Source organism: Nymphaea colorata, chromosome 6, assembly GCF_008831285.2.
Source record: "Nymphaea colorata isolate Beijing-Zhang1983 chromosome 6, ASM883128v2, whole genome shotgun sequence".
Taxonomy (NCBI): domain Eukaryota; kingdom Viridiplantae; phylum Streptophyta; class Magnoliopsida; order Nymphaeales; family Nymphaeaceae; genus Nymphaea; species Nymphaea colorata.
The window spans coordinates 11,631,542-11,644,812 of record NC_045143.1 but is presented as its reverse complement, the minus strand read 5'-3'; the positions used below and the strand labels follow the sequence as shown (position 1 = coordinate 11,644,812).

The 13,271-nt window shown below is 38.3% G+C and overlaps 1 protein-coding gene across 1 annotated transcript; it reads left to right on the top strand.

The window, feature by feature from the left end:
* Nucleotides 1–9,616: 9,616 nt before the first annotated feature.
* LOC116255443 (AAA-ATPase At3g28580-like) lies at nt 9,617–12,732 on the top strand. Its single transcript, XM_031631264.2, has 2 exons — nt 9,617–10,388; nt 11,415–12,732. Exons 1-2 carry the CDS (start codon nt 9,964–9,966, stop codon nt 12,490–12,492), a joined length of 1,503 nt encoding a protein of 500 aa, XP_031487124.1. The 5' UTR covers nt 9,617–9,963; the 3' UTR covers nt 12,493–12,732.
* The last annotated feature ends 539 nt before the right edge of the window (nt 12,733–13,271 follow it).

Below are 13,271 nucleotides of genomic sequence, written 5' to 3'. Positions count from 1 at the left end.
CATGGTCAATCCCAACACTTTCAAGGAAAGGATCAAGTGCACGGCACTCACCACCACCATCAATGTGAAGGAATCTGATCTTATGACTGGTTGTATTTTCAACAAGAAGCTTGAATTTTTTTATTGCTTCTAAGACATCAGATTTCTTTTTAATCATTTAAGTCCAAGTAAATCTAGAAAAGGTGTCACAAATATAACATAGAACCGTTCACTGATCGAACTAAAGACAGGCACAAGCCCCCATACATCACTGAAAACAATCGCAAGAGGTTTAAATTGGGAGTAGTCTATGCGATTGAAGGGAAATTTATGCATCTTTTCTTACTAACTTGAAGAGAAAACAAAACTATCATGGCTATTATAAATCACTCCAAACTGCTTAACAATTCTTGCAATAATCTTTAAACTAGGGTGCCTACGACTAAAATGGCATAAAACAAAATTAGACTTTTTTCCAATAAAAGTCTTAATATTCTTGTTTAAAGTTTCAAAATAAAGTTTGTAAAAACCATCTCAACTGATTCACTAACGTATTGCTGTCAAGTCATTTTGTCTTTAACTTGCACTCCTTGTCTTCAAATTCGAAGACTACTCCATTGTCCTTCGAGAATCTTTGATCGAAAAGCAATTTCTTAGTAATAAGAGGCACATGTAAAATCTCATGAAGTGAAAACTTAGAGCCATGAGAATTTACAACACCAGTGCCCACATGAGAGGCAAACCTTTCCCATCGCAGACTTTAATAGATTCTCCACCTTGATATTATGAGTCATGTGATGCGTGGCACCCGATCAGTGGCGGATGGAGGGGGGGGGGGCGCCTGGGCCATGGCCCTACCCCAGGCGGAGGAAAAAAAAAATTAATTATAAAAATTTCAAAATTTTATTAATTCTATGTAGTATTCAGATCCGGGTTCAAATTGGCCCTACCCCTACCTGGATCCAACTCCAACTCCGTGGCCCACCCCACTTTTGTTTGCCCTAGGTTTTCAAAAAAGGGAAAATGCATGACGGAGAGAAAACGAGAGATAAAGAGAGAAGAAGAGGGTCTGAGAGTGATACAGAAAACCAGTGAGGAAAAAAGGGAGCACCCACTGCAGCGTGCAGGAGAGACAAAAAGGAAGAGACAAGAGGCACTGAGCACGAGCACGCTGGTCCCTGCTGCCTGCTGGCTTCAAGAAGAGGTGGGGCCATTTCCTGACTTTCTTCTGTTCATTTTTGTTGCTTAGTGAAATATGGTGGGGCCGTTTTTTCATACTTTAGTTTTTGTGTTTCTTTTTTGTTAACCTTGTCTGTCATTTTTCTTTTGTCTATGGTGGATCGTGGATTTCTAATTTCTATTATGCACATTATTTATTTTTTAACCTTGAACCTTAATCGTTCACAGTTTCATAGTTTTCCATTACTTTTTCAGCCGTCATTTATTTTTCCTAGTCTTAATTTCTAGGATTTTGATGTTTTGTGAACACAATCTTAACGTGGCTTGGCAGATTTTTCCCTGCATCCATGAACTGTTTATGGGCTTCAATGCTTCATTTCATTGATGGCTGCCGTTCTCACATGTTTTTTACTTTGCAGTCATGTTTTCAGTACCCAGTATCCACGGCATTCTTTTTACTTTCAGTGGGATTTGAGAATACCCCATACAATCACATAAATAGATAAAATTAACATTGGAACTTCCTTATAAAGGGGACTTGCAGCAATTTGTTTTAAGTCAAAGGAAAAAGAAACGTTGCATTTTCCACTTCTGTGAATTGAGGAGGAAGAAAAGTTTCTAGAAATTTCAGGAGGAAGACAAATCAGCAGGCTGCCTCTGTAGTCGAACATGATTTTTTTTTCTTTTTAGTTTGTGTTTCTAAAATTTGTTATAAAATATGTATTCTGTCAGACTGTCACTAAAAAAATCATAGGCAAGCAATTGTCATCACTATTGAACCTTTCACAACGGATTTTTGCAACACAAAATTTAAAAAAAAAAATCATTCACTGCAGAGGCAACCAATTGATTTCAATTCTCTAAAAGGGAATACATGCAGTTAGAAGAGTTGGTGGGTGTGTTGAATGTAAAAATCTTGTATCTAATCTCTCTGGAGTCTGGACCACAATGAAGAAAGAAAGATAAGCCAAATCAATGGCATCAAAAATACTGTTCGATTTTCCTTGTCTCTTGTTTTAACGAAAAGGGAAAACTCCAAATTGGCAGATTTCACATGTAAATGCTGTAAAGACTTTTTGCTATATTATTAGAACGACAATTTGATCTTTATGACTCTTTTCACAGTATGCCCTGTTGGTGTTGTTCTCAGTTCTCATGGAGTAGTGATACAGCAATTTCATGTCAGAAACCAACAATAAAGTCAGGGAATCTGCCCTGTTGGTGACATAATGCATTTACATGACACTGCAACTTGATTAATGATGTGTGTGGATGAATCATAGAGGAGTCCATAGTATTACTCAAAGAAGCACAAGGTTGCAGGACAACCCAGATCCACATCATCAAGATTTTGTCATTGGCTTTAATGATACACTAGGCACACTATCTGACATTAGTAGTCTTAAAGATGAGAATGTTGCACCAGCAGTACCAGCAATATGATCAACACATCAAGATGAACTTAGTAGAGTAGGAGAACTTGGTGAAATAAGAGAGTAGCAGCGAAAGAAGTTGTTGATTGGCATCCGTCATTTCACTTAAATGTTTTAAGTTAAATGGTGATTTGATGAGAAGTGAAAAAAGTTAAATGGCATCTGTAGGAATTTATAAAAGTAGCTTCATAAAGCCCTAAAATCATTCTTTGTTTCATTTTTCAGACTTTACTCCACTTGTGGTAATTCAAAAAGCAACATCTGTAGGAATTTATAAAAGTAGCTTCATAAAGGCCTAAAATCATTTTTTGTTTCATTTTTCAGACTGTACTCCACTTGTGGTAATTCGAAAAGCAAGTTAGCCAGGGGAGAAAACAACTCTTCATTGTTCTACATAGTGCAAGAGGTTCAACAGGTAAATTGTCTTCTTTATCTATTGTTTATAAGGTGGTTGGTTATAAATTCCTGTTTTTCACAAGTTAAAAATTTAGTACTTTCTTCGATGTGTATAAATCTTATTGTCTATTTTAGGTTTCAGATTTTTTGTGCTAGCTTATTGAGAAAATGAAGAAAAGTATACAAGATTATTTCAAAAAGAAACAAGTTATTGATCAAGTGAGAGAAAACCAAGAGGGAGAAAACCAAGAGGGAGAAGACCAAAATGCTGGTTGTTCTAGTCCAAAAGCTCTTGATGTGGTTCTTTTTTACTCAGATTCTCCACCTTTTAAGTATTCAAAAATTGAAACTGTAGAAAGCATCGTGTGTGATCTAGGGTTGCGACGTCCTATATGGGAGATACCAATAAATAAGAGAGATGAAGTTAGGCGAGCATATATCAACTATGGGTCATATCAGCATAAGCTTCATAGATATCCAGTGTCAGGTTCTTCAAGTCATCCTCGTAAATTTCAAAGTTCTTGGTTTCAAAGATTTCCATGGTTAGAATATTCTCCAAAGACAGATAGTGCATATTGTTTACCGTGTTATCTTTTCAGTACTCCACATTCAAATGACAGTCCATTTATTATTGAAGGATTCTGAGCTTGGAAGAGGGTGGGTGGTAGTGAGAAAACATGTGCTTTTCATAGTCATAAACGGACAAGTCAAAATTCGCCTCATAATATGAATGTGCGAGCATTTAATGACTTAAGTTGTCAAAGCGTACACATAGATAAAATGATTGAAAAGCAAAGTTTAGAGCTTGTTTACAACAATCATTTGAGATTGAAGGCATCTGTGGACACAGTTCGTTGGTTGGCATTCCAAGCTTGTGCTTTTAGAGGTCATGATGAAAGTTCAAGTTCATTAAATCAAGGTAATTTTATTGAGTTTATTAAAATTTTGGCTAATTATAATGACAAAGTTGCACAAGTTGTTTTGGATAATGCCCTCAAAAATGCTAAATATACATCACCAACAGTTCAGAAAGAAATTTTACATGTTTTTGCAAGTAAAGTGAGAGATAAAATTATAGAAGAAATTGGTGATGCTAAATATTGTATTATTATTGATGAAGCTCGAGATGAGTTCAAGAGAGAGCAAATGGCTGTTGTTCTTAGATTTGTTAATAAGCAAGGTCAAGTTCAAGAGCGATTTTTAGATGTTGTGCATGTGAGGGATACTATAGCAATTACATTGAAGAATGTAGTTTTCACTTTGTTGTCTCAACATAATCTCAGTATTCAAGATATACGGGGTCAAGGATATGATGGTGCCAGTAATATGCGAGGTGAATGAAATGGATTGTAAGCATTAATTTTGAATGAATGTCCTTATGCATATTATGTTCATTGTTTTGCTCATAAATTACAACTTGCACTTGTTGCAGCTTCAAGAGAAGTTGTTCATGTTCATAGTTTTTTTGAACAGTTGACATATATAATTAATGTTGTTAGTGCAAGCAGTAAACGCAATGATGAATTGCACGAAGCTCAAACAAACGAAATTGCATTTAAAATTGCTATAGATGAACTTCAGACAGGAGGATGACTTAATCAAATTGGATCACTACAGCGGTCTGGTGATACTAAATGGGAATCTCATTTTTTGTTTGTGTGTAGTTTGATAAAAATGTTCTATGCAGCATGTGTAGTATTGAAAAATTTAAGAGATAATGGATTAACATATCAAATACGGGGTGAAGGTAATTCAGCTTACAAAAATGATAACATCATTTGACTTTGTATTTATTTTGCATCTGGTACAAGAAATTTTGGGACAGAGTGATATTCTTTGTCAGACATTACAAAGGGAAAGACAAGACATTCTAAATGCAATGGTTTTGGTTTGTAATTCAAAAAACTTTCTACAAGAACTTAGAGAGACTGGTTGGGATTCATTTATAGATATTGTGGGAGCATTTTGTATGACACATGATATCCCTATTTCAGATATGGATGCTCAATATTTTGTAAGATGATCACGTTCTCATCGTGAACGTAATTTCATTACAGTGAGACATCATTATCATGTTGATATTTTTATTGCTTTCATTGATTCTCAGTTGGTAGAGTTGAATAATAGATTTAATGAGAATTCTATGGAAATACTTCGTTTGATGTCGACATTCAACCCTAGAGATTAATATGAGTCGTTTAATGCACAAGATGCATACACTCTTGCACAGAAGTTCTATCCTAAAGATTTTCTAGACTCAGATTTTATGAGTTTAAATTATCAGTTGAGACATTACAAGAATGATATTTGTTATCATCCAAGTTTTCAAAATTTGAGTACACTATCAGATGTATGTGAAGTATTGATACGAAGTAGAAAAAGTGAAGAATATCCTTATGTATACAGGTTGCTTAGTCTCATTCTAACACTTCATGTCTCCACTGCAACCACAGAAAGGGCATTCTCTGCTATGAAACTTATTAAAACAAGGTTGCGTAACAAAATGAAGGATGAATTCTTTCCAGATTGTCTACTTTTGTATATTGAAAAAGAAATTGCTCAAATGTTTGATTCGAATGATATCATTGATGTCTTTCATAAGATGAAAAGCCGTAAAGCACAATTACAATAGGTATTTTGTTGCATCTTTTTTATGTTAATGTTTATTTGAGTTATTATTTAGTTGTAATAATAAATGATATAATTTTTATTTACATTTTATTGTGCAGGTGAATGAATGATGATATGGAACTATTTTCAATAAAAATAAAGGCAAAAACAGATTGTATTGTATAGAAAGAGTGCAAAATTGCTTGTTATAGGTAAGTAATATTTATTTTGGTTTTCTAGTTTGTAGATGTCTTTGTTTGTTATATTTTTATTGTGATGTTTGTATGTCAACTTTATGTTCACACCTATGTCACTGTAATAGAAATAGAGCACTTTATCTGTTTAGGACAGATCGCGTTTTGTGCTAATGACACAAACAATTATTAAAATGTGTCGTAGGACAGGTCGCGCTTCACGTTTATGACGTGGGTAATTTTATACGACATATGTTCACTTTTAATACACTATGGTTTGCAAATGTTTTAAAGTGTGCGAATATATATATATATATATATATATACATATAATGTATTACAGTTAGTTGGACCGTTCGGCCCGCCCTGAGAAAAAATCCTGGCTCCGCCCCTGCACCCGATGCCAAGATTCGTCATCTATAACAGAATTAAATGAGGTCACATAATAGACATGATGAATATTACCCTATTTTTTTGGGTGGATTGTGAAACAATTCTCTATGGAGTGCCCTGGTTTATCACAATACTGACACACAATGGTTTGGCTTATTCCATCAGTCTGCTGGTTAAACCGGCCTTGCCCTCTGCCTCTAAAATGACCTCCACGTCCTCCTCTAAAATTTCCACGGCCTCGATTATTATTGTTGTTGTTAATGTGGGTATTCGCGAGCTGAGCTTGGACGCCCTTAATCTCATTATCAACCTCACCAATAAAGACTTCATGTGATAACAAGAGACTATGCAGTTCTGAAATGGAGACGTCATGACCTCCAGTAGAGAGAGACGCAAACTATCATACTCTGAAGGCAACTCACTCAAAATATAGAGAATAAGGTCTTCACTAGGGACTTGCTTCAACGTTGAAGCCGCTCCTTTAGCTGAATTACACAAGCTTTCGACAGAGTGACATAGGAGTCTTTTTAGAGCTACCCATACTTCAAATGGTGCCTCCAATGCAATGACTTGAGTCAAGATTGGTTCAGATAATGATGTTATGAGCCAACTGAATAACTGATCATGTCGCCGTCATATAGTATGGGCAGGATTATCAATTTGCTTCTCATCAATGGTTACAAAATTTTCAGGGTAGATTTAGTTCCATCAGTATATCCTTCAAGATCATGGAAAAGGAATTGAGCAACCCATAACACATAGGTGTCACCATTCAATTTAAATAACAAAAAAATTGCTGGAAAGAATTTGGTGCAGGCAATGATGGTAAAGAGGAGATAGATGAACTTATCTAGATGTTGCTACTGCTAAAAGAGTTCTCGGCGCTGGTCATGGAGGGCTCTGATACAATAAGAAAAAAATCAAGATTCAAAGAAGGCAAACCACATAATCACAACAAGAGAAGAGTATTAACGTGGTTTGGTTTTTAGACCTACATCCACAGTAGGAGGCTTCAAAAGAGTTTTGTCACTTTGAGCCTCACACACTATGCCTTTTAAGGAGGACGCTTACAATTTTGGTGGGAGATATTCTCTCCATGTTTAGTGCGATGACATTTGACAGCATTACAAGAATTCCTAAATGGCTCACCTTCAGTTGTATCTTTTATGATTATGTACAGATTCTCACGATCTTGATTTAGATTAGGTAAGTCTACAATCCCTTCTTCCTTATTTGATAAACACTTTCTAGGTATAGCAACTGCTTCCTCATTTGTAGTTGCCTTATCCATGGAGTCCACTGCCACCGAACTACTTGCTTTACACTTAGGTGCTCGCATAGTGGTATTAATACTACTAGAGAGGGTCTTGTTTTTCATAGGAAATAGGTTCACCACCAAGGTATGCTGATCTACCAGCCTACCACCTTGCTGATGTATATCTCTTCTGCAAGGTTGCCTTCCATTCGAAATGTCATGTCCACCATGTCTGGATTGGGGACATCTCTAGACCCGCCCTCATCAGTGCGATGTCTTCGTGTTTTTCCCCCAATACGTCAGGAGCGCTAGACGTCTTCCGCAGGCTATGCTGCCAATGGGGTTTGCTAAGGATCACCCAGCTCCATGGGTGCATAATCCCTTGCCGGCTTGGCCAGGTGGAGAAGGGGCGAGTACTCTCACTATTTTGACTCCTGCAAAGGGCGGATGAATCCTAATAGAGCTCCTCTCTCCTGCTCTCCTCACTCAGGCCCTAACGTTTAAAGAGCAATTATTTCAAAAACATAGATTTATTATTTAAACAAAGTAAAATTTATAGAGAAAAAGAATTTGATTTGAAAAAGGTAGAAAATATGAAACTAGTAGAAGACTTTGGGTGAGAGGCTAGGCGCTCCAATTCCATAAATGTTTTGCCTTAGGGAATAAGAAATTATTTATCGCGTTAACTGTTCACCAATTCAATGATGTGGTTGTGGGTCCTTGCTTTGGAAGTGACACCAGTTGACATGCTGAATTCTCATAGAGATAGGCCAAGCTAGAAAATGATTTTTCATGAAGCATTAAATATATAGTTAACAAACTTTCAATTGGTTTTGGGGTAGTAGCTCGATCGTCGCGGCACTGCCTCATATAACTTCAGTTGGGTCCACCTATGTTCAACTTGTGAATTTAAGGTTTTAGATTGGGCAATATGGAACATATCCCTAAAGACCCATCCCCTACTCATGAATAGACATCATGTCAACAATCCATACAAGTTACTTGTTAATTAAACAAATAATTTTATTATTTTAAAAAAGAGCAAATACGTGGCCAGTGGGCCTAAAAGAACATGTTGGCCATATCCTTCTTCTAAATGACAGAATCAGCAGCGCAGTGGGACAAGTGATTATGTATTTTAAGGACATGTTCCCTAAAAAATGCATTATTCTTTTCGCAAAACTCCCTCCAGACAATGTTTTTCTTACAACGAGGGCAACCAGTTATAAAGAATAAATAAAGTGAAATCCTGTATCTTGGCTTCGATTGCTGTAGGTGTTATGTCTCTAAACCATATAGCGAAGGCGTGCAGCACCAAGTTGGTACCAAGATGACTGCACACTGTTCCATATCCTGGATAACACAAACGAGGACCTAATAGGTGATGAAAACGGCCTTCCGGGTTTTTAAGCCTTGGGCCATTTGTAAGTAAATATAAAAAAATGTGATGAAGAAATAGCCCGCTTGTTATCTCAATGTCTTTAGACTTAATCATAGAAGTTGCTTATTGGGCAAATGATAGGCATATTAAAAAGTCATATCTAAAAAGGTTTCCATCTTGGACTCTTTCAAAAATATTTCATAAAAACTATCTAACGTTTGGTCTATCTCTTATCTTTATTGCTCTTTCTAGAGGGGTGCAATATAGTTTGTTGAATTGGCGGGCTGGTAAAAATTCAACTGTTAATTTCATTTTTGTAGGTACTACTCTTCTAAATTGCAAATGGTTAATATGCAGCACTCTAAAAGGTTCACTAGATTGAAGACTCGGTTCATCGTTTCGTTAGGCACCTAAACTTTGGGCACTTGAAAAGTCTCCCTTCACTTTTCTCAAACAACTAAAGACATGTGAGTTAATTTAAGTTCCATTGTCACAACTATCGGCATAGACTTTTTTGTTGTAGGAACCCTAAAATAAAATTTTTAAAATGTTTTATTTACGCAAACTAAAATTTTTGAAATTTATATGCACATTTTTTTATTTTTTAAAATCTAAGGGGAGGCTTGGCCCCTTGCATCTCTTTGCATCTCTAATTAAGTAACGGTAAGTTCACTCAATCTTCCTCGTTTTTAGAATTATTATAACAAGTGGTCGGACCCCGACATCATAGTCACATTATCAACACCACCACATATATTCTATTCTATTTGTCTAGACAAATTAAGATCTGAAAGATACAAAAAGTGATGTTAGTTGCACAGTCGCATGGTGGGGTAACATAGATTCGGATGCAATGATAATTAGCTAATAGCAATTAACAATGCGTCAGATAAGTGTCATTTACTAGCTGTTAGATTAAGTGAATGACACAACCGCTTGGCAAAGAAAGCTCGCCTCGACATGCCCAAACGTTCCTTCTTCGGAAATGCGTGGAATTTTCCTGATCTCTTCTAAATATGCAGAAAATCAACCTCCGGAAAGCCATGGGGGTCGTCTACGATCTTTCTTTCGCTTGTATAAAAAAAGTCCGAGCTAGCTGTTTCTTGAAGCAGGGGATCGAGAAGAGAAAATCTTCGTTTGTCAATGGAGGGTGCTCTGACATGGACCAGCTGGGGCTCCGTCCTCGCGTCCTTCATGTTCGTGGCTGCCTTCGCCATTGACTATCTCCCCTTCTCGCCCCGAAGTCTGTTGATGAAGGTGTCGCACAGGTTGTTCGATCTGCTGTACCCGTACGCGGAGGTCCGGATCGACGAGATGGGACAGGAGCACTGGTACCGGAGCACCAGCAAGATCTTCGAGCTCGTCACCGTCTACCTGGCCGCCAACACCTCCAAGTCCGCCCGCAAGATGAGAGCCTATCTGGACAAGGACACGGAGAACTTGAAATTGAGCATGGACGAGCACCAACAGATCACAGACCAGTTCCAGGGGGTCACCGTCTGGTGGTCATCCAACACCACTTCTTCTCCCTCCTCCCCCTTCTTCTACCGCCAGCCTGAGGAACGCAGGTAGAACTGATTATCGGCGGGTCACTTCTGTCTCAAAAGTACATAAAACTGTATGCGTGTCTTTTTTATGCATAGAACTCTCCAGGAATCGATTTTCAAGTGAAAAGGCTATGCTTAGAACTCTCTAAGAAATCAATTTTTCAGCAAGAAAAGGTTAATCATGAGTTGGTAATTAGAGAAAGTTACTTGCCCACCTTTAAGTAGTAAAGGAGACAAAACCATTTTGGATTTTTTATAAAATAAAAATGTTCTCTATAACCTTTTTTATCTTTTTTCATTTTCAATTTCATTTTTACAATCTTTTTAAGATAAACTAAGAATATTTTAGCCACTAACTGAAAAATCGTGCATCAATATAACACATATAACAAGGTTCACTGCACATGCTTATATAGGACTTACCATCCCTTGCGGGTCAAACTACACCAGGCCATCATTTAAGGTATGCCCCATGGGAGCGAGGAATTTATTTTTCCTGTCCAAACACGTGACGTTTTCGTTTTTTATTAAAAACAGTAAGCTTTCTTCTTTCAGTATTCAGAAGATTTGTCTCAAGCAAACGGCCTTTGCTGCATGCTTTAAATTACTCGTTTTAGTTTGGTGTCTGCTTTACGCTTGGATTTGTTGTTTCTTAATGCACGCTTCTTCTATGTGGCGTTTGTGATTAAAGTCATTGCAAGCATACGTTTGATATGCCGATGATCCCCAATTCTAGATTCTACCGGCGCCGGCGAGTTTCTTGAAAATCAGAAATTGAATCGGATCAGCCGCTACTGGTTCAGTATTTTTCTGAATCGGTTACAAGGTAAAAAAATAATAATATTAGTATATTATTTAGAAAATAAAATGGGAAAAGAACGAAACACTAACAGTAAGCACGTGGCATACCGTATCGGCTAACAGTCCAAATCGATTCGGGTTCGAAACGGTTCAGACTGTCGAAAATTTTTTGGACATGCACTTGGTTCGTGGTTGATTCAATGGCTGCTGTCTCATCTTCTTCGGATGCTCTGGTTGCCGCGACAGGTACTATGTCCTCGCTTACAACAAGCGCTACAGGGATCTGATCACAAACTCTTACCTTAAGCACGTCTTCCAAGAGGCGAAGGCCATTGAGGTGAAGAACAGACGCAGGAAGCTGTTCACCAACACGCCAAGCAGAGACCATGAATACTCGTTCTCATCCAAGAAACAGGCATGGAGTCCCGTCACCTTCGATCACCCTTCCTCCTTCCACACAATGGCCATGGACCACGCGAAGAAAGCCGACATCTTGGAAGACCTCGACTTCTTCAAGAACGGGAAGGATTACTACCGGAAGATCGGGAAGACGTGGAAGCGTGGTTACTTGCTCTACGGGCCGCCAGGGACAGGCAAGTCCACTTTGATTGCGGCCATAGCCAAGTACATGGACTATGACGTCTACGATCTGGAGCTCACCGCAGTAAAGAACAACACGGATCTCAGGAAGCTCTTGATTGAAACAAGCAGCAAGTCGATCATCGTCATTGAAGATATAGATTGCAGCGTGGATCTGACGGCCGACCGGAAGAAGAAGACGAAGAAGACGTCCGAAGAAGGCTCATCAGAGGCCGAGGGGCCGAAACATCCGGGAATGGAACCCCCGGAGAAGGAAGAGAGCAAGGTGACCCTATCAGGGCTGCTCAACTTCATCGATGGGTTGTGGTCTTCATGTGGGGAGGAGAGGCTCATAATCTTCACCACCAACCATATTGAAAAGCTGGATCCTGCACTGATCAGGACGGGCAGGATGGACAAGCACATCGAGATGTCTTACTGCACCTACGAGGGCTTCACTGTTCTTGCCAACAACTTCTTGGATTTGGAATCCCACTCTCTGTTTGCTGACGTCCGGAAGCTGATCGAGATTGAAAAGGTGGAAGTGACTCCGGCAGATGTTGCGGAGAAGCTGATGCCGAGAACGATGCTTGAAAAACAGAGCAAGACTCCTTGCGTCGAGAAGGTGATTGAGTTCATGACGAAGGCAAAGGAAGAGAAGATGAAGAAACAGAACGATGGGGAGCCCCAAAACAACACAGATCAAGAAGGAGGTGGCCTCACTCCTAGTGATGGCAGTGGTTAGCCCTTCAGTCTAAACTATCTAGTTTCTTTCGTTTTGAATTTTGCTGGCTTCAGCAGGCACCATAACACACGAGTCCTACCAGAAGTTACGTTCTGGGCATCATTTTAGTTGACGTCTGTTCTATACTTGTAACCTTTCTTTCCTTGCTTTAATTATATAGATAATCTTTCTTCTGCTATCTTTGGGGATGTAAACTGTTTGAATGTAGGATTTATGGAGAGAATAACTTGTTAAACTCAAGCCAGGCCAGATCTCAGCTAGAGCCTAGTAGCCTACCCTTATCTGCGGCTTGAGTTCAAGGTAATTAACTCGAGCTCCAGCTGAACTTTAAGCACTCAGAGCTGATTTTGAGCTAGCCGAGCTAGGTTCGAACTAAGCTCGAACAAAGCTCGAGTTCATCCCTACTTTGATCACGTGGAACTGATGTGGCTTGTCCACAGCAGATACGAACTTGGTTCGGGTTCAATTTTTTACTAGAACAACAGCATTATTGTCTCATCAAGAAACTACCAAACGAATAATGAATGATATTTCGTGGCTCTTTCGACAAGAGAGCATGTTGGATTTATAAAAATTACAAGATGGTATCTAAGCGACCAAAGTTAGCAAATAGCCACACGTTGTTCGAGAGAAATTTTCAAAAGTAATAAGAAACCATTAATTTTTTTATAAAATAACAGAAGATAGACATTTTTATCGTTAAAAGGCTAGAGGAGGAGGAGATTTGTATGACACAATTTTGTTATTTTACGTTGGAAATAAATTTTTCTTGTCGACAA